Source organism: Rhodnius prolixus, unplaced genomic scaffold, assembly GCF_049639745.1.
Source record: "Rhodnius prolixus isolate KJV_2025 unplaced genomic scaffold, Rpr scaffold_12, whole genome shotgun sequence".
Lineage (NCBI taxonomy): Eukaryota > Metazoa > Arthropoda > Insecta > Hemiptera > Reduviidae > Rhodnius > Rhodnius prolixus.
Window position 1 is genome coordinate 3397009 of NW_027411635.1, and position 20832 is coordinate 3417840.

The 20832-nt window shown below is 31.9% G+C and overlaps 1 protein-coding gene and 1 long non-coding RNA gene across 2 annotated transcripts in view; one reads left to right on the plus strand and one right to left on the minus strand.

Moving 5' to 3' along the window:
- Window positions 1-12573, minus strand: part of LOC141461625 (ribosome quality control complex subunit NEMF homolog) — a 53848-nt gene extending 41275 nt beyond the window's left edge. Inside the window, exons 1-5 of the mRNA XM_074142799.1 lie at window positions 12447-12573; window positions 10528-10699; window positions 9587-9780; window positions 5645-5772; window positions 2341-2501 (exon numbers count right to left, since the gene is read on the minus strand). Coding sequence (XP_073998900.1) covers window positions 2341-2501; window positions 5645-5772; window positions 9587-9780; window positions 10528-10699; window positions 12447-12505 — 714 coding nt within the window. The 5' untranslated portion in view covers window positions 12506-12573. The remainder of the gene's footprint in view (window positions 1-2340; window positions 2502-5644; window positions 5773-9586; window positions 9781-10527; window positions 10700-12446) is intronic.
- Window positions 12574-13303: 730 nt separating this feature from the next.
- Window positions 13304-16004, plus strand: LOC141462065 (uncharacterized). Its single transcript, XR_012463094.1, has 3 exons — window positions 13304-13635; window positions 14097-14343; window positions 14431-16004. It is a non-coding gene; the product is annotated as an uncharacterized lncRNA (long non-coding RNA).
- The last annotated feature ends 4828 nt before the right edge of the window (window positions 16005-20832 follow it).

Sequence of the window (20832 nt, forward strand, 5' to 3'; positions counted from 1 at the left end):
TTGCCGAAAATGAGCAAAAACGGCTTTTTCAAAAAATCCTTCTTCTTCTTCTTCTTCTTCTTCTTCTTCTTGTTGTTGTTACCTTTTTTGTAAAAAACGTAGCGCCTAAACGCGGGAACCGATTTTCATGAATGAGGTGTCATTCGATTCAGAATTTTATGTAGATGTGCTTTTTGGGGGTCTCCACGCTGTACATCGAATGGGAGAGGAGTAAGCCCCCTTTATGTAAGGCCCCCTCCAAAATTATTATTACTAATTACTCTGTAAATCGTGGCCCGATTTTGATAAAATTTGGTAGGATGATAGGGATAAGGCTCCCCTACGTAACAATAAAGCGGCGACCAGCTCTTACACTTGTTAAGAGGAAGTATAGCAATCGTTTCAAATTATCGAGACGTGAACCGATTTTCATGCATGAAGTGTCATTTGAATCGAAATTTTGTGCAGATTTGTACTTTAAAAGTCTCGACGCCATGCCTCATAAGGAGGGGAGTTGGCCCTACCTAAATAAGGCCCTTTCTAAAACTATTATTACCAATATTTCTATAAAGCTTAGTCCGATTTTGATAAAATTTAGCACGAAGTGATTAAAGCTCCTCTACGTACGTGGCTGTGAAGTGCCATCATGCTATTACGCCTACTAAGAGGAAGTACTGCACTCGTTAAAATTATCAATGAGTGAACCGATTTTCATCAATGAATTGTCGTTCGATTCAAAATCTTTGCCTTTTAGGGAGAAGTACTGCATTCGCAGTTTATTTTTCTTGCTCCTCTTAAAAGGAAGTACTGAAATCGCAGTTTCATTTTGCTATTTACGCACAAATATCTTCCTATTTTATTAAAAACGCTTTCTCAAAAAAATTGTTATTGAGGATGGGACCGCAATTATAATCAATCTTTAAAAAGATCTCTCCAGTAGTTACGGTTCCGACTTAACGGCTTATCAGGTTATAATGATAGAATGGCCTATTCCAAATTTTAAAAAAATCTGTAAAGCAGATATGTAACTTTGTAAAATAGACAAAAAGGAAAATCTATCCAAAAGGTACAAAAATCTCCTTAACAAAAACTTACAGTTTAAAAAGTTAAGTATAAGGGTTGATTAAACGCCAAAAGGTACACAAATCAGCAGGTAACCAACATTTCATTCATACTTCATTGATATTATTTAAGTAATTTTACTGCATTAACTTTTCCTTCACATTTTTAGAATTTTTTAGATGTCACAGACCCTTATGCTGGCCACTTCATTTATAATATTTTTTTGTTATAATTATGATAAATCACTTTTATTACATATGTACATGCATGTTAAAGTAGAAAAAGACAAAGTTAGAGTCGGCTACTGTCTTGAATTCGTCTTACCGAAATATTCGTGAGCACAAATAACACACAGTTAATAACAAGTAGATTATTCAACAACAATTATTCATTTCTCAAATGTAATTTAATTTAGTCCCCCTAATTTTACTTGTAGTAAAATACTGGAATAATTAGCTGTCCTAAAAATATGCGTATCTTATTTATTTTATATTACACATATACAACATTTAAGGATGAACACCTAGATTGAGATTGTAATTGAAACTATATTATTTGCGATAAAGCCAGATAATTATTACCTATTATTATAAACGTTTGACTACTACATAAAATAACAATTACTTTGATGGAAGAATGAACTTAAACCGACGATTTTTATTTAAAAATAAAAATAAATAAATAAAATAAACAAAATCATTGATGTATGTTGGTGTAAGCATTTTTTAAAAAAGGTTTTGAATTTTTTAGCCTCATAATTTTTTTTTATTTTTTATAACGTTTTTCTTTTTAACCTGTAATTAATAGTTTGATTATTATAAATAACTAGATATTACAGTCAATCTAAAGTGCTACTTGAACATATATTTTGTAGACGAAAATGGCCAGCATAAGGGTCTGTGATATCTAATAAATTCTAAAAAATAACTTATTAATGAAAATTAATGCAGTAGAATTACTTAAATATTAATGAAGTATTAATGAAATGTTGGGTACTCGCTGATTTGTGTACCTTTTGGCGTTTAATCAACCCTTATACTTAACATTTTAAACTGTAAGTTTTTGTTAAGGAGTTACTTACTATAAATTTATTTACTATAAAAATAGTACTTGTTTAAAATATTTCATAACGTTTTCTCAAATATTTCAGAGAGATCAGATTTTCTTTTTTTTATGTGCAAAATTTGACTACTGGTCCTGATTGAATAAGTACCATAAATACAAATGTAAAAACAAAAAGTGTTCTTCATGTTTTAGTCAGTATCTAAAATCTTAACTGAATAAATACATCCAACTCACGTTAGTGCCTCGATTTTTTATTCTATTCAGGATGTTGTTTGCTCTTTCAAGTTTCTGTAATAGAAGTGTTACAGTTGGCTGTGGAACTCTATCTTCATATGTGGTGGTACTCTTGATGCCTGCTAATCTCATTGTGTGGGTTATTAACGCAGAATCGTAACCTAGTACAAAGGAAAATACATTTTTTTTATATAATTTTCTTATAAAATTGTTACAATGATAATTTTACATAATTTAGCTTAAATTGGTAAAGCCAGTGTAAAAGAAGGTGGAAGATCAGTTTATTTTTCTGCACTTACATTATGTTTAAAGAATTGATCATCTTAATGGTCGTTTTGCACCATTAACGTATTCAGTTTGGGAAGTCAGGATGCAAGATTGTCATTGTCATCTATACTGCAATCATTTTGGCTCTGGAGAGACAGGTTTATGTTCTACATTATTCAGGTGGGAGATTTCTTTATCATACTCACTTGGACAGTAGTAAAGGCAAGACTGTAAATTCTCCTCAATATTATAGGTGGATGTAATATTCCACCTTCTGGGTACATTCTACCGGCTATAGGCAATTTAGGGCTAACTTTAAGTTGTACTAAATATTGGTGATCTGTATATCATACTGGCTGTTTGCAATCTTAAGAGAAGGAAGGTTTTCATTGCTGTTAATCTTACACAGATGATAGATCTATAAATAGTATTAACTTTATACAATTTACACAGATGCTTAAGTTCCCCCAAAATGTTGTGGCAAATCTGTATTTTAAAGATTGTCTGATGTTTATGTAAACCAAATAATTGACATAGGCAGTTAAAGAAATCAATTGTTTTTGTTTTTAACATCTGATTTAAGTGCAAGTTTTTAGCACAGCAGAAGGAAGTATAAATCGTCGATTGAAGTTCATTGTTCAATTTAACTGATTGGTACTTTACTTTATGTAGTAGTTAAGCATTAATTAATAATCAATCTAGTTTGTTAATATAAAATATTAATATAGTTCTCTTCAATTACATTGTTAATCTAGGCGTCCTCCCTACAATGTTATACAGGGTGAACCAGTAAGTATTGTCCATAGGCCTACTGTGTGTAGTACATCTAAAGTGGAGTTCAATGACGTATTGGCCAACTTCATATTTTCCTCTGTTCTTGAGTGACGTCACTTTAAATTTTTTATTCTAAAATCATTACTTTTTCCCAATAAAAATGTTATTACTCAGAAAGTTTTAGTCCGAATTCGATTCTGATGACACGGTTAGAAAGACAGATAAATTTTCTAAAAATTGATACCATTTCGAAGCATAAGTTATTCTCCAAACAGTCTCAATCTTCCTCCGGAAACAGGAAAAATAAAAGTAATCGATATTTTTGAAGAAAACTCATTAGGCCCTTACGTGATCATTATCAGACCTAGGTGCTGGCGCTTTTTATAAAAGTTTCCTTGTTTAATGGGCTTTCAAACAGTATATCATTTTCCAGGATTCCTTTTATCTTTGTGTGAGAAATTACATTGGTTTTACAAGAAAACGTGTTCACGAGCACTCAACAGTGTTAGTTATCATCAAGTTGTTTAATTCATTGAAAACTCTTTTAGATGAACCAGTAGTCAATTTTTAAAGTAGATTGTCTTAAAATAAGGAAGTCAAAGGTTACAAATTGCACATAAAAAAAAAAAAATCTGATCTCTCTGAAATATTTGAGAAAATGTTAGGAAATACTTTAAACAAATACTAATTTTATAAACAAAAATTCATATGTACTAACTCCAAATTACAATTTCACAAACAACTAAACTGTTGAAATAAATGTGAATAAACCTTAACATTTTTTTAAGTGCAATCTGTGACCTTTGACTTCCTTATTTTAAGACAATCTACTTTAAAAATTGACTACTGGTCCATCTAAAAGAGTTTTCAATGAATTAAACCAACTTGATAAACTAACACTGTTGAGTGCTCCTGAACACGTTTTCTTGTAAAACCAATGTAATTTCTCACACAAAGATAAAAGGAATCTTGGAAAATGGTATACCGTTCGAAAGCCCATTAAACGAGGAAACTTTTATAAAAAGTGCCAGCACCTAGGTCTGATAATGATCACATAAGGGCCTAATGAGTTTTCTTCAAAAATTTCGATTACTTTTATTTTTCCAGTTTCCGGAGGAAGATTGAGACTGTTTGGAGAATAACTTATGCTTCGAAATGGTATCAATTTTTAGAAAATTTATCTGCCTTTCTAAACGTGTCATCAGAATCGAATTCGGACTAAAACTTTCTGAGTAATAACATTTTTATTGGGAAAAAGTAATGATTTTAGAAAAAAAATGTAAAGTGACGTCACTCAAGAACAGAGGAAAATATGAAGTTGGCCAATACGTCATTGAACTCCACTTTAGATGTACTACACACAGTAGGTCTATGGACAATACTTACTGATTCACCCTGAATATATGTAATACAAAATAGACATGCATATTTTTAGTTGGTTATAAAACTTCTTTACATGTTCTCAATCAAAGGGCTACAATTAATTAAAGTTTGAAAATGAATGAATTATAATTACAAATATTACTTATTTATTATTAACTATGTAATTTTTGCTCACGTAAGACGAATTCATGATTGAAATTTCGTTTTAACTCCGTAATGCAAATTACATTAAAAAGACCAACTCTAACTTTCACTTTTTCTTCCTTAATACGCGAGTGAATGTGATGATTATTCAGAATAAAGATAAATCACAAGAATAATTTGGAATAGAGTTAAAATGAAGTGCCTTTTTAATACTAACTATGATCATGACATCTATTATTATTCTAACGGAAAAATATTTATGGGTGATAAAAGGCTTAAAAGACTTCAAGGTTGGATACTTGCTGATTTGTGTACCTTTTGGCGTTTAATCAACCCTTATACTTAACTTTTAAAACTGTAAGTTTTTGTTGAGGAGATAGAATAGCTTTTAAAAGAAACGGATGGTCAAAATATCACAAGATTTTAGAATAACAAATATTATTAAAATGTCCCCGAGTTTTAAATTTTCAAACAAAAGATTGGCTAGTTATAATTATAAATGCTAAAGAAAAATATATGGATAAATGTCACATTAAACTTGGTTTTCAAGATTCTTACAGTAAAATTTTTCAAATTATATCTTGATCCTTGCTTGAAATGATGGTTTTACCTTTACTATTTATGATCAATGTTGAAAGATTTCATTTGTAAACTTTAATTAAGAGTTCAAACCAACTATAATTATGTTTTTTACGAATAAAGTTGTTAATAAGAAAAATAAATTAAAGTAAATTACATGTATTCTGCATTAATAATTCATGAATCTCCTTCCAGGTTGTGGCACCTATTAATATGTTTTCCAAAAGAGGGATCGTCAATACTTCTTCATTTGTGTTGTCACCACTTATATTATATTTAGAATTTCTAAAACCAATAAAACTCAAATTAGTTACTTTAAAAGAGTTAAAGTTAAGTAAATTATAAGTTCCCAATCGGTTGAAAAATGAAAATATAAAATTGGGCACCATATTATTATTAAACTAATTGTCGACAAAGATTGGTCGACAGTCTATCCGACTGTCGTTAGGTATTAACATGAAAACTGAAGTCTGAAGTGAAATGAAGTCCTTAAAATAGGGTTTCTTACTTAAATTGAGAAAAGGAAAAACACCTTTTGTGGTCACTATCTTGAATTATTGTTTGGAGTGGCTAGGTCACGTGGTAAGAATGGCTGAAAACAGAATGCCGCGCAGATTACTGTTTGGTACACTGTTTGGCAAAAAAAGAATTGGAAGACCACATAGGCATTGGCTCCAGGAGGTTGAGCAAGACTTGAAGACCGTTGGAGTGAACGACTGGAGGAGAAAAGCAAAAAATAGGAAAATATCTGGAATGGCGTTATTCGAGAGGCCAAGACCCACCCGCCAATTATAGAGCTAAGTTTTCCCCACAATTAGGTACAGATTGCATTGAAATCTGGTCAGTAGGAAATGAGTTATTAAGGTTTGAAATTTGATGGGTTTTGAAAACCTTCAAATTTCAAGCTTCAATATCTCATTGTCTATTATCACTAAAACATTTTGGTTTTTTGCCAATTATAGAGCTAAGTTTTCCCCACAATTAGATACAGATCGCATTGATATGTGATCAGTAGGAAATGAGATATTAAGGTTTGAAATTTGATGGGTTTTGAAAACCTTCAAAATTTAAGCTTCAATATCTCATTATCTATTATCACTAAAACATTGTGGTTTTTTGCCAATCATAGAGCTAAGTGTTCCCCACAATTAGGTACAGATTGCATTGAAATCTGGTCAGTAGGAAATGAGATATTAAAGTTTGAAATTTGATGGGTTTTGAAAACCTTTGAAAACAGCATTGTTTTCTTATCTGAACTAAATTGTAGGGCATGCTTATAGTTTGGGTAGTTTTTAGTGACCGTGAGCTATTAATATTTATGATTGGAATAGCGAACGAAGATGCGGTCAAAATAAAAAACAACTCTGTCCTTAGGCCAAAGTTTCCAATCCAATAGCTTAACATTATTTGATGTGTTGTTCAACTTGCTAAATTGACTTTATATATTAAGCATTTTGTTTTTATGTATTCTCCATCAATTAAATAATAGTTAGATTTTTGCATTTTTCCTATGATGTATTAAAACTTTTCTAATTTCTAGGCTAGTATTTGGTCAAGAGAATCTTATTATTCTGTTGTTTTTGTCTCATCCCTTTGTAGCACTTTCTAGTCATCTCAAGTAAGTCCCGTTTTACAATATTTGGAAGCGGCTTGTGTTATAGCTAATGTAGTTCCTGTTTACCTCAAAGCAAAAGAGAGGGTTGCTTTATATGAAAGAAACATCGCTTGTTTTAACATGGAGGAAACACATTTTGAGAATGTGGAGTTAGAGCGTCCTGTGCCCATCAGGGACTGGCTTCATCCGGGTCTGGTCTCTTTAGGAACATCTCAGAAGGTGTGCCCAACATACAACGTCTACACTGATGGGAGCAAGATTGAGGGAGGTGTAGGTTGTGCTTTCGTAGTGTACAACGGGCAGGGTGACATTGTACATCAGGAGAAATTTAGGCTGGCCGAATTTTGCTCTAATAATCAGGCTGAGTTGCTTGCGATTCAGAGGGCTTTGATCTGGTTGGAACAAAGATATGAACAACTTGAGCGACGTTCTTCTGTGCTGAATTCGGACAGTCGGGTCTCTCTGCTAAGTATTAATAATGCTAACAGGAGGGAGCCATTGTTGGAGTGTATCAGGGGATCTGTTCATGCTTTATCTGCTGATGGATGGAATTTAGGCTTTCTTTGGGTCAAGGCACATTGTGGAGTTGAAGGGAATGAACGTGCAGATATGTTGGCGAAGGAAGCTGCATTAAGCACACTTCCTGTATCTTACGCCAGAGCTCCTGTATCTTATCTCAGGGAAATTTGCAGGCAAGCAGTGTATTCTGGATGGGAGAAAAGATGGTATGATACAGCGAACGGAAGCGCTACAAAACAATATTTCCCTCATATTGTTGATCGGCAACGTGCAGTCTATTTGCCATTGGGATACATGCTCACTCAAGTTCTGAGCGAGCATGGAAAACATCGAGCCTATCTATATAGATTTGGTTTGGCTGATAGTGGGCTTTGTTCTTGTGCGGAAGAGGTTGAACAGACATGGGACCATTTGATATACCATTGCCAAGAACATGAAAGAGAAAGAAGTCGGTTGATTCGATATGTGCTTTCAACAGGATCAAGATGGCCACTACAAAAGCAGAAACTGATATCGAAACAATATGTATGCCAGTTTGTCCAATTCATTAATAAAATCAAATTAAACAACTTAGATTAATGTAGACAGACAGTTGTGATAAATTGAAGTAATTTTTCAATGTTTATTTATCTATTCATTTATTTTCTTTTTGTTATCTGCTAGTCCTATAGTTATTCAAATGTAAATTTGTGATTATGTGATCTATAATACTAAGTGATAGTAATATATACATGTAATATGTAAATGGAGCATGTAGAATAAAGTTTAATAAATAAAAAAAAAAAAAAAAAAAAAAAAAAAAAAAAATATTTGGATACCTGGTTCTCCATTCTATGGTTCTCAGTTTTTTTCTGTAACTCAACCAACTCACATAACAATGTAAGTTCTAAAGAATTGTTATTGATATCAGTTCTAACAGTTGTTTAATAAGATGTAAAATCTATTATAATTATAATTTAACTATTTAACTATTATAATTCCTGTGTATCAATAATCTAATTGTTGTGTTATTTATTTGTAATATCCAGACTCTGAGGAAGACAATAAATTTGTGGGAACGTTCGCGTAAAGACGGAGTTGTGGTTGTTTCTTATTTTGACTGAATCCTCGCTAGTTCAATCCTAAATACTTGAAGACTGCATTAATACTAAATCTATCCCCACTCTAATTGTATATTTTTTGCAGTCAATTAATGAATAGAGTTGAAGTTGTGCCTGCAATGCATAATGGAAACCCTTCACTAACTTACAAACAAAGGCACCACTACATAATATACTAGGGCGCAGTCGGATTCAGATTTCTGTACGTGAAATTTATTAATATTGCAGTATATGTTAATAATAAAAATAACAATACTAATAATTTGCTTTTGTTAAGAAGAAAGATTACAAATTCAATGAACAACCGGCTCCTCTAGTTTCGGGGACATCCTTTTGGAAAATTAAAAGAGTTTTCGGAATTTGAGCATCGTGTGATCTGAAAGAACACCGTAATTTGTCGTTTTCGAGTTAATAGCTGAAATCAAAAGATACAAGAAACGATCGGCGATTTTGTTCACAGATCCGAAGAAGTTAGATTGTGACTATGGAGAATTAACAGAAAGATGTATGTTTGACCTGATTGTCTAGTGGGTGTACAGGACAACACAGTCTAAGGAAGGAATACCTTCAGGAAAAGGAGCTGGCTTTGGATAGAGCCATTGTTTTTTAAGGACTGAAATTTTGAGCACAGAACAGGCAGCCGAAATGAAGTCGACAGAGTGGTACGCAGGAGGCAGAAGAAAAAGACGAATAAAGTCGGATTAACTATGATGATAATCCGAGTCTAAAAATTGCTTTATAAGGTAGTTCTTCACAGAAAATCTAACTTACCGAGACTTAAGCCTGCGTTTTCTATAAATCTTCTGTTGCAAGATAACAAAGTTGCATAATTTGAGAGAATTGTTAAGAGTGAGCGCATACTTACATTGGTTCTGGGTGAGCTTTTAAACTTTTCTTAATCAAGTAGTCTCCATTTGTTAAAAATATATTGCCACCGAACTTAAGTTCAACAATTATGTGGTAGAGCACAGTTTTGCTTAAAATTTCAACATCTACTGTGGCTTTTGTCCCCAATTGTCGAATTGATTTTATATCTCTATTTAAAACATGCTTCCTTAGCTGAAAATAAGAAAAATTTGACTGTAATCATGTTGATAATATGCAAATCTTTAAAAAAATCTCTGAAAAAAAAAATCAATTAATCAAAAGTGGTCATCTGAGAAGTTAAGAAACCAGAAACCTCTTCTGAATAGCCAACGTTGTCACCGAAATCCCTATTATGAAATCAACCTATGGGTGTGAAAACGTTCCAGCATCCTAGGATTAAAACAACACAAGGAATGGATTAGCTTAGAAGCTAGAGTACTGGTGGATCCCCACGCGGAGATACTGGGTTCGAATCCAGCTGCTGACTCTTAGATTTTCTCTTCCTAGAAGCTTTTCACGGCATCACTCTCCAAATGATGCACAATGCGGTCTGTAACTAGATGCACACTGTCTGGAAAGACTGCAGTGTGCTGAAAAAAAAGCTTCAGGCGCTCGTGAGTTTAGATGATGGCGAGTTCCTAATTACAGAAATAAAAAAGGTAGATTCAAAGAATGTTACGTATACTGTCAGAACATATATTGAAAGCAGTAATAAGCAAATTAAACTCTAAGAAGTAAATTGTAGATTGTAGAAATTATCTCGACAAGTTATTCTAACGTCAGCGTAATATTTGGATAAAATAGTCCAAGTTAAAAATCAAAAGTTTTTGAGACTTGTAAAGGTTTTTTAACTGAGGAAAATAATTTTAATGTGAGAAAAGGTATTCTTACCAGCGTTACCTACATACCTACACTAAAATACATATATATTTGGTTTACCTTCATGGAGAAGTCAGATAGAAGTGAATTTTGTGTAAATTCGCCACTAGTTATGTGAAATCTGACTCCTGCCTCCATCAACAACATGGCTCTTTTGTCACTATGTTCAAGAATGAACAGATAGGCACCCTGATCACTTTCAAAGATTTCCACTACTTTCATACCAACAAGGCTGGAAAATAAAAAGATGTAATCACAATGTGAGACACCTAAAAGCAAATTTACTTTTATAAAAAAAAAGCAGGTGATTTTTACTTTATTATAAACCTAAAGTGAAAAAAAATCAAATTTTCCCTCAACATTAAATAAGTGGCATAACTTTACAATGACCTGACAGTGGAACATTATTAATCCTTGGGAATATAAAAGTAAGGATGAGATGAACAATGGATTATTGGTTAACCAAACCGTTTCAGCCAACACTTTTAAAACCATAAAAAACGTAAGTTCCTTTAAAGCAATTGTTAAATCCAAAGATATCAAACTATCTAATGAAATTAAGATTTTTGAGTTGTAAAGAACTGCAAAATAATTCTGTATTCATTGAAGTCGAAAGTTATGATGGAAAAATATGTAACAAAATTCTTATCAGCTACCACTGTACAAAAATATTTTCTGCGACTTATCCATTTTCAATGTACCAGAAGAAAGTTATATTATCTGAAGAAATAATCAGGCTAAACAGCCGGCAGTTTACAAAACCACTGAATAGATCCTTGAGCAAGGTAAAAATGTTATTGATTACGTTAATAAACCAGAAAGAGAAGTAACCATTCAAATTACTGTGAAAGATTAATAATTAGTTCTTTATTGAACTAATTAAACAAAATTTAAGTAGACTGAAAGCTGCAGGGAGGCTTGCCCGAGTTATTTAATTGAAAGCCCATACCAGGATTAATGGCAACCAATGAATGGATCCTTGAGCAAGGAAAAAATGTTATTAATTACGTTAACAACCCAGACAGCCAAGTAACCATTCTAATTACTGTAAAAGATTAACAATTAGTTCTTTATTGAACTAATTAAACAAAATTTAAGTAGACTGAAAGCTGCAGGGAGGCTTGCCCAAGTTATTTAATTGAAACCCTACACCGGGATTAATGGCAACCACTGAATGGATCCTTGAGCAAGGAAAACATGTTATTAATTACGTTAATAAACCAGTCAGCCAAGTAAGTAACCATTCTAATTACTGTGAAAGGTTAATAATTAGTTCTTTATTGAACTAATTAAACAAAATTTAAGTAGACTGAAAGCTGCAGGGAGGCTTGCCCAAGTTTTTAAATTGAAAAAATCCCATACCGGGATTATTAGCAACAAAATGGTGGACATCAATGCTAAGAGTGCAGCTTTAGATTCTGTTATAAAAAAATACTTTAATAAAATTGGTCCAGTAATGTTGTAATTAATACTTAATGTGCGTAAAATGATTTATTAATACTATAAAAAGCATTTGCGTGTAAGTTACATACGTGTATGTATTTTTGTATTTTTTTTACGTGTATGTGTAAAAAGTATGTAAAGCTAGTGGCTTAAATTAAATTGTCCTGTACTACAAAATTTTATTATAATTTAACATATGTATTATCATTGACTTTTTCAATTGATTAATTGATTTATATGTCTTTATGTCGTGTAAGTTATGTACATTTTATTTTGTACTTTTGTATTTATGTGTAATCAAATCTTTGGGTTACTTTTTTGGACATTCAGAAAAAATGGTTCTCTTCTTGTGATGCTAGAAAAAAGAAAAACAATTAATAATCATAATCAGAATACTATTAATAACATGAGAAATATTCAATTCAAAAGTTTGAATTAGTACATGAAAATTAGCTATTTGTAGAAATTAACCTCTACAGTTACAAAATATAATTTTTAAATAAATCTTATAACTAATTAAACAAAAAATGTGTTACCATTGTGCCTCAAAAACACATGCCGATGTATCCAAGCCGGTGAATCTTAGTTTAACCATGTTGGATAGTTGATATTGAAAATTTTGGTTTTTTTTTCACTTTAAGATGAACCTTAGCGGACGCTTAAAGAATTGGAAAAGAACGCCCTGTGGTCGTATGATCGTGCATTGGTTCAAAATCGATGTTTTAAAAATCGATTTTATGATTGTTATAATTTTCAAAAAGTTACTTGACCATTTTTATTAATTTGTTCTAATACACCACTATTTCCAGTTCATGAAATCTCAAAAAAACTCTAATTTAATAAATAATTAAAAAGACCTTAAAACCATGTAACAAATTATTGTAATGTCAAATTTTCTTTCTTAGATTTTTCATCATTATAACATATTATTATATTATATTATTATATCATTAATTATTATGGTACAGGTCTTTGTACCGAATAAGTTTTATGTTTGATTTTCATAAAAATATTAGTAATCAATAAAACAAGATTATCAACATATGTATATACAATAAATAAAAATAATAATTAATAACGTACAAAAAAAATGAGAAAAGAATTAAATCAATGTTTTAGGGTCTTTTACCAGAGTTATGTGTTTTGTGTCAGAAATGAGAGAAATTACCGCTTCTCAAAATTCCCAAGGATAATCTATTAACAGCGGTAGAAAACAAAACCATCATTCCAATGCTAAATAAAGTTTGTTCACAGTTCTGAAATTTTTTCATTAAAGGCTACTTGAGGGAGGCTAATTGAGTTGGTTTTTTGTATTATTATTATTTTTCATTTTATTTATTTATTTTATTTTTTTTGTAATTTAAAAATTTTAAAGTAGCGCTCCTATCGAGGAAAATAAGAACGAGAGAACAGCTGAGAAGAAATAAAGAACAAAATACAGTCAAGTGTTGGCGAATCCAGTGTAAAAATAATTTTATGTAAAAAAAAAAAAAAGCAGAGAAATTTAAAAAGAGCTTATATATCTTAGGAGTAGTTTCCATTTTTCTATCATTTAATTTGGTAATAACAATAACTATAATATTAAATTTAAATAACGGTTGCTAAGCATTTATATCACAAAAGTTGGAAAAGTGTGCATAATTTACTTCTACAAATCAAAAAAGAGAAAAAATCAAAGAAAAAGAACCCGGTATCCTGGTCAACTATTTTCTGAATTTCTTTGATGTAAGTAAACATTTTTTTTTAATCGGTATAATAGTTACAGAATTTAATTATCAAATTTCATTTAAACTGAATATAATATTAATAAATTACATAATGCATGTAGTTACCATTCTTAGGCTAACTTTTCGTAATCTGGTCCTAAATTGTCGAGTAAAACTTATTAACTTCCATACACCGCCTTGAAGCATACAGTAATCCAACTAATTCCAGGAGAACTCCCTAGCATTTGCAGAGCCTAGTAAATTTGGATTTGCCAAAAATAAAACGTGAATTCTGCTAAAAATTCAATATAAAACTCATTTGAGATGATCACAATATTTTTATGCTCAACTATTTTAGTAAAAGAAGATAAACAATTTATTTAAGTAATATGCACATTTTAGTAACTTCCTAAAATGAGGTGTATTTATTAATCTTAACTATAGTAACATAATGTTTATTCTGCAATTATCTGTTTTTAGTGTGATCTTTAAACAAAAGATGGACCAAGCAAACATCGACGATTTATGGGGTGTTGGCGAAATTACCGTTCCGTTCTTCGTATCATTCGTAACGATATTAGGTTATATAGGCCATTTATTAGAAGATGATGGACCAATTATTGTATATACAATTTTAGGAATAACAGCCATCATAATAGCTTTAACTGGAGAAGAGATGCCGTTCATGGACATATTAATTGCCATTTTCATACTACAGTATTTTTATGTAAGTATTCCATAAATACCATTTTTACATTTATTTTTATTTTACCCATCAGTTCACACATTGACTCACTTGTCGTTAATTTTTCAGTTTCGGGATAGAATCGTTTAAAAAGGTCCAAGTAATTAATAGATAGACAAAAGGATGTACTGAGGAAGAGAATACCGCAAAAGTAATAGTTTAAAAATTTTCCATATCCAAGTAATTAATAGATAGACACAAAGATGTATAGAGGAAGAAAATACCGCAAAAATAATAGATCAAAATTTTCCATATCCAAGTAATTAATAGATAGACACAAAGATGTATAGAGGAAGAAAATACCGCAAAAATAATAGTTCAAAATTTTCCATATCCAAGTAATAAATAGATAGACACAAGGACGTTGTGAGGAAGAAAACGCTGCAGAAATAATAGATCAAATTTTTCCATATCCAAGTAATAAATAGATAGACACAAGGACGTTGTGAGGTAGAAAACGCCGCAGAAATAATAGATCAAATTTTTCCATATCCAAGTAATTAATAGATAGACACAAGGACGTTGTGAGGTAGAAAACGCCGCAGAAATAATAGATCAAAATTTTCCATATCCAAGTAATTAATAGATAGACACAAAGATGTATAGAGGAAAAAAATACCGCAAAAATAATAGTTCAAAATTTTCCATATCCAAGTAATTAATAGATAGACACAAGGACGTTGTGAGGAAGAAAACGCTGCAGAAATAATAGATCAAATTTTTCCATATCCAAGTAATAAATAGATAGACACAAAGATGTATAGAGGAAGAAAATACCGCAAAAATAATAGTTCAAAATTTTCCATATCCAAGTAATAAATAGATAGACACAAGGACGTTGTGAGGTAGAAAACGCCGCAGAAATAATAGATCAAATTTTTCCATATCCAACCAATAAATAGATAAACACAAGGACGTTGTGAGGAAGAAAACGCCGCAGAAATAATAGTTCAAAATTTTCCATATCCAAGTAATTAATAGATAGACACAAAGATGTATAGAGGAAGAAAATACCGCAAAAATAATAGTTCAAAATTTTCCATATCCAAGTAATTAATAGATAGACACAAGGACGTTGTGAGGTAGAAAACGCCGCAGAAATAATAGATCAAATTTTTCCATATCCAAGTAATTAATAGATAGACACAAGGACGTTGTGAGGAAGAAAACGCCGCAGAAATAATAGTTCAAAATTTTCCATATCCAAGTAATTAATAGATAGACACAAAGATGTATAGAGGAAGAAAATACCGCAAAAATAATAGTTCAAAATTTTCCATATTCAAGTAATTAATAGATAGACACAAGGACGTTGTGAGGAAGAAAACGCTGCAGAAATAATAGATCAAATTTTTCCATATCCAAGTAATAAATAGATAGACACAAAGATGTATAGAGGAAGAAAATACCGCAAAAAAAATAGTTCAAAATTTTCCATATCCAAGTAATAAATAGATAGACACAAGGACGTTGTGAGGTAGAAAACGCCGCAGAAATAATAGATCAAATTTTTCCATATCCAACCAATAAATAGATAAACACAAGGACGTTGTGAGGAAGAAAACGCCGCAGAAATAATAGTTCAAAATTTTCCATATCCAAGTAATAAATAGATAGACACAAAGATGTATAGAGGAAGAAAATACCGCAAAAATAATAGATCAAATTTTTCCATATCCAAGTAATAAATAGATAGACACAAGGACGTTGTGAGGTAGAAAACGCCGCAGAAATAATAGATCAAAATTTTCCATATCCAAGTAATTAATAGATAGACACAAGGACGTTGTGAGGAAGAAAACGCCGCAGAAATAATAGATCAAATTTTTCCATATCCAACCAATAAATAGATAGACACAAGGACGTTGTGAGGAAGAAAACGCTGCAGAAATAATAGATCAAATTTTTCCATATCCAAGTAATAAATAGATAGACACAAGGACGTTGTGAGGTAGAAAACGCCGCAGAAATAATAGATCAAAATTTTCCATATCCAAGTAATAAATAGATAGACACAAGGACGTTGTGAGGAAGAAAACGCCGCAGAAATAATAGATCAAATTTTTCCATATCCAAGTAATAAATAGATAGACACAAGGACGTTGTGAGGAAGAAAACGCCGCAGAAATAATAGTTCAAAATTTTCCATATCCAAGTAATTAATAGATAGACACAAAGATGTATAGAGGAAGAAAATACCGCAAAAATAATAGTTCAAAATTTTCCATATCCAAGTAATTAATAGATAGACACAAGGACGTTGTGAGGAAGAAAACGCTGCAGAAATAATAGATCAAATTTTTCCATATCCAAGTAATAAATAGATAGACACAAAGATGTATAGAGGAAGAAAATACCGCAAAAATAATAGTTCAAAATTTTCCATATCCAAGTAATAAATAGATAGACACAAGGACGTTGTGAGGTAGAAAACGCCGCAGAAATAATAGATCAAATTTTTCCATATCCAACCAATAAATAGATAAACACAAGGACGTTGTGAGGAAGAAAACGCCGCAGAAATAATAGTTCAAAATTTTCCATATCCAAGTAATAAATAGATAGACACAAAGATGTATAGAGGAAGAAAATACCGCAAAAATAATAGTTCAAAATTTTCCATATCCAAGTAATAAATAGATAGACACAAGGACGTTGTGAGGTAGAAAACGCCGCAGAAATAATAGATCAAAATTTTCCATATCCAAGTAATTAATAGATAGACACAAGGACGTTGTGAGGAAGAAAACGCTGCAGAAATAATAGATCAAATTTTTCCATATCCAAGTAATAAATAGATAGACACAAGGACGTTGTGAGGAAGAAAACGCCGCAGAAATAATAGATCAAATTTTTCCATATCCAAGTAATTAATAGATAGACACAAGGACGTTGTGAGGAAGAAAACGCCGCAGAAATAATAGATCAAATTTTTCCATATCCAAGTAATAAATAGATAGACACAAGGACGTTGTGAGGAAGAAAACGCCGCAGAAACAATAGATCAAATTTTTCCATATCCAAGTAATTAATAGATAGACACAAGGACGTTGTGAGGAAGAAAACGCCGCAGAAATAATAGATCAAATTTTTCCATATCCAAGTAATTAACAGATAGACACAAGGACGTTGTGAGGTAGAAAACGCCGCAGAAATAATAGATCAAAATTTTCCATATCCAAGTAATTAACAGATAGACACAAGGACGTTGTGAGGTAGAAAACGCCGCAGAAATAATAGTTCAAATTTTTCCATATCCAAGTAATAAATAGATAGACACAAAGATGTATAGAGGAAGAAAATACCGCAAAAATAATAGTTCAAAATTTTCCATATCCAAGTAATAAATAGATAGACACAAGGACGTTGTGAGGTAGAAAACGCCGCAGAAATAATAGATCAAAATTTTCCATATCCAAGTAATTAATAGATAGACACAAGGACGTTGTGAGGAAGAAAACGCCGCAGAAATAATAGATCAAATTTTTCCATATCCAACCAATAAATAGATAGACACAAGGACGTTGTGAGGAAGAAAACGCTGCAGAAATAATAGATCAAATTTTTCCATATCCAAGTAATAAATAGATAGACACAAGGACGTTGTGAGGTAGAAAACGCCGCAGAAATAATAGATCAAAATTTTCCATATCCAAGTAATAAATAGATAGACACAAGGACGTTGTGAGGAAGAAAACGCCGCAGAAATAATAGATCAAATTTTTCCATATCCAAGTAATAAATAGATAGACACAAGGACGTTGTGAGGAAGAAAACGCCGCAGAAATAATAGATCAAATTTTTCCATATCCAAGTAATTAATAGATAGACACAAGGACGTTGTGAGGAAGAAAACGCCGCAGAAATAATAGATCAAATTTTTCCATATCCAAGTAATAAATAGATAGACACAAGGACGTTGTGAGGAAGAAAACGCCGCAGAAACAATAGATCAAATTTTTCCATACCCAAGTAATTAATAGATAGACACAAGGACGTTGTGAGGAAGAAAACGCCGCAGAAATAATAGATCAAATTTTTCCATATCCAAGTAATTAACAGATAGACACAAGGACGTTGTGAGGTAGAAAACGCCGCAGAAATAATAGATCAAATTTTTCCATATCCAAGTAATTAATAGATAGACACGAGGACGTTGTGAGGAAGAAAACGCCGCAGAAATAATAGATCAAATTTTTCCATATCCAAGTAATAAATAGATAGACACAAGGGCGTTGTGAGGAAGAAAACGCTGCAGAAATAATAGATCAAATTTTTCCATATCCAAGTAATAAATAGATAGACACAAGGACGTTGTGAGGAAGAAAACGCCGCAGAAATAATAGATCAAATTTTTCCATATCCAAGTAATTAATAGATAGACACAAGGACGTTGTGAGGAAGAAAACGCCGCAGAAATAATAGATCAAATTTTTCCATATCCAAGTAATAAATAGATAGACACAAGGACGTTGTGAGGAAGAAAACGCCGCAGAAACAATAGATCAAATTTTTCCATATCCAAGTAATTAATAGATAGACACAAGGACGTTGTGAGGAAGAAAACGCCGCAGAAATAATAGATCAAATTTTTCCATATCCAAGTAATTAACAGATAGACACAAGGACGTTGTGAGGTAGAAAACGCCGCAGAAATAATAGATCAAATTTTTCCATATCCAAGTAATTAATAGATAGACACAAGGACGTTGTGAGGAAGAAAACGCCGCAGAAATAATAGATCAAATTTTTCCATATCCAAGTAATAAATAGATAGACACAAGGACGTTGTGAGGAAGAAAACGCCGCAGAAACAATAGATCAAATTTTTCCATATCCAAGTAATTAATAGATAGACACAAGGACGTTGTGAGGAAGAAAACGCCGCAGAAATAATAGATCAAATTTTTCCATATCCAAGTAATAAATAGATAGACACAAGGACGTTGTGAGGAAGAAAACGCCGCAGAAACAATAGATCAAATTTTTCCATATCCAAGTAATTAATAGATAGACACAAGGACGTTGTGAGGAAGAAAACGCCGCAGAAATAATAGATCAAATTTTTCCATATCCAAGTAATTAACAGATAGACACAAGGACGTTGTGAGGTAGAAAACGCCGCAGAAATAATAGATCAAATTTTTCCATATCCAAGTAATAAATAGATAGACACAAGGACGTTGTGAGGAAGAAAACGCTGCAGAAATAATAGATCAAATTTTTCCATATCCAAGTAATAAATAGATAGACACAAGGACGTTGTGAGGAAGAAAACGCCGCAGAAATAATAGATCAAATTTTTCCATATCCAAGTAATAAATAGATAGACACAAGGACGTTGTGAGGAAGAAAACGCTGCAGAAATAATAGATCAAATTTTTCCATATCCAAGTAATAAATAGATAGACACAAGGACGTTGTGAGGAAGAAAACGCTGCAGAAATAATAGATCAAATTTTTCCATATCCAAGTAATAAATAGATAGACACAAGGACGTTGTGAGGAAGAAAACGCTGCAGAAATAATAGATCAAATTTTTCCATATCCAAGTAATAAATAGATAGACACAAGGACGTTGTGAGGAAGAAAACGCCGCAGAAATAATAGATCAAATTTTTCCATATCCAAGTAATAAATAGATAGACACAAGGACGTTGTGAGGAAGAAAACGCTGCAGAAATAATAGATCAAATTTTTCCATATCCAAGTAATAAATAGATAGACACAAGGACGTTGTGAGGAAGAAAACGCCGCAGAAATAATAGATCAAATTTTTCCATATCCAAGTAATTAATAGATAGACACAAGGACGTTGTGAGGAAGAAAACGCCGCAGAAATAATAGATCAAATTTTTCCATATCCAAGTAATTAATAGATAGACACAAGGACGTTGTGAGGAAGAAAACGCCGCAGAAACAATAGATCAAATTTTTCCATATCCAAGTAATTAATAGATAGACACAAGGACGTTGTGAGGAAGAAAACGCCGCAGAAATAATAGATCAAATTTTTCCATATCCAAGTAATTAACAGATAGACACAAGGACGTTGTGAGGTAGAAAACGCCGCAGAAATAATAGATCAAATTTTTCCATATCCAAGTAATTAATAGATAGACACAAGGACGTTGTGAGGAAGAAAACGCCGCAGAAATAATAGATCAAATTTTTCCATATCCAAGTAATAAATAGATAGACACAAGGACGTTGTGAGGAAGAAAACGCCGCAGAAACAATAGATCAAATTTTTCCATATCCAAGTAATTAATAGATAGACACAAGGACGTTGTGAGGAAGAAAACGCCGCAGAAATAATAGATCAAATTTTTCCATATCCAAGTAATAAATAGATAGACACAAGGACGTTGTGAGGAAGAAAACGCCGCAGAAACAATAGATCAAATTTTTCCATATCCAAGTAATTAATAGATAGACACAAGGACGTTGTGAGGAAGAAAACGCTGCAGA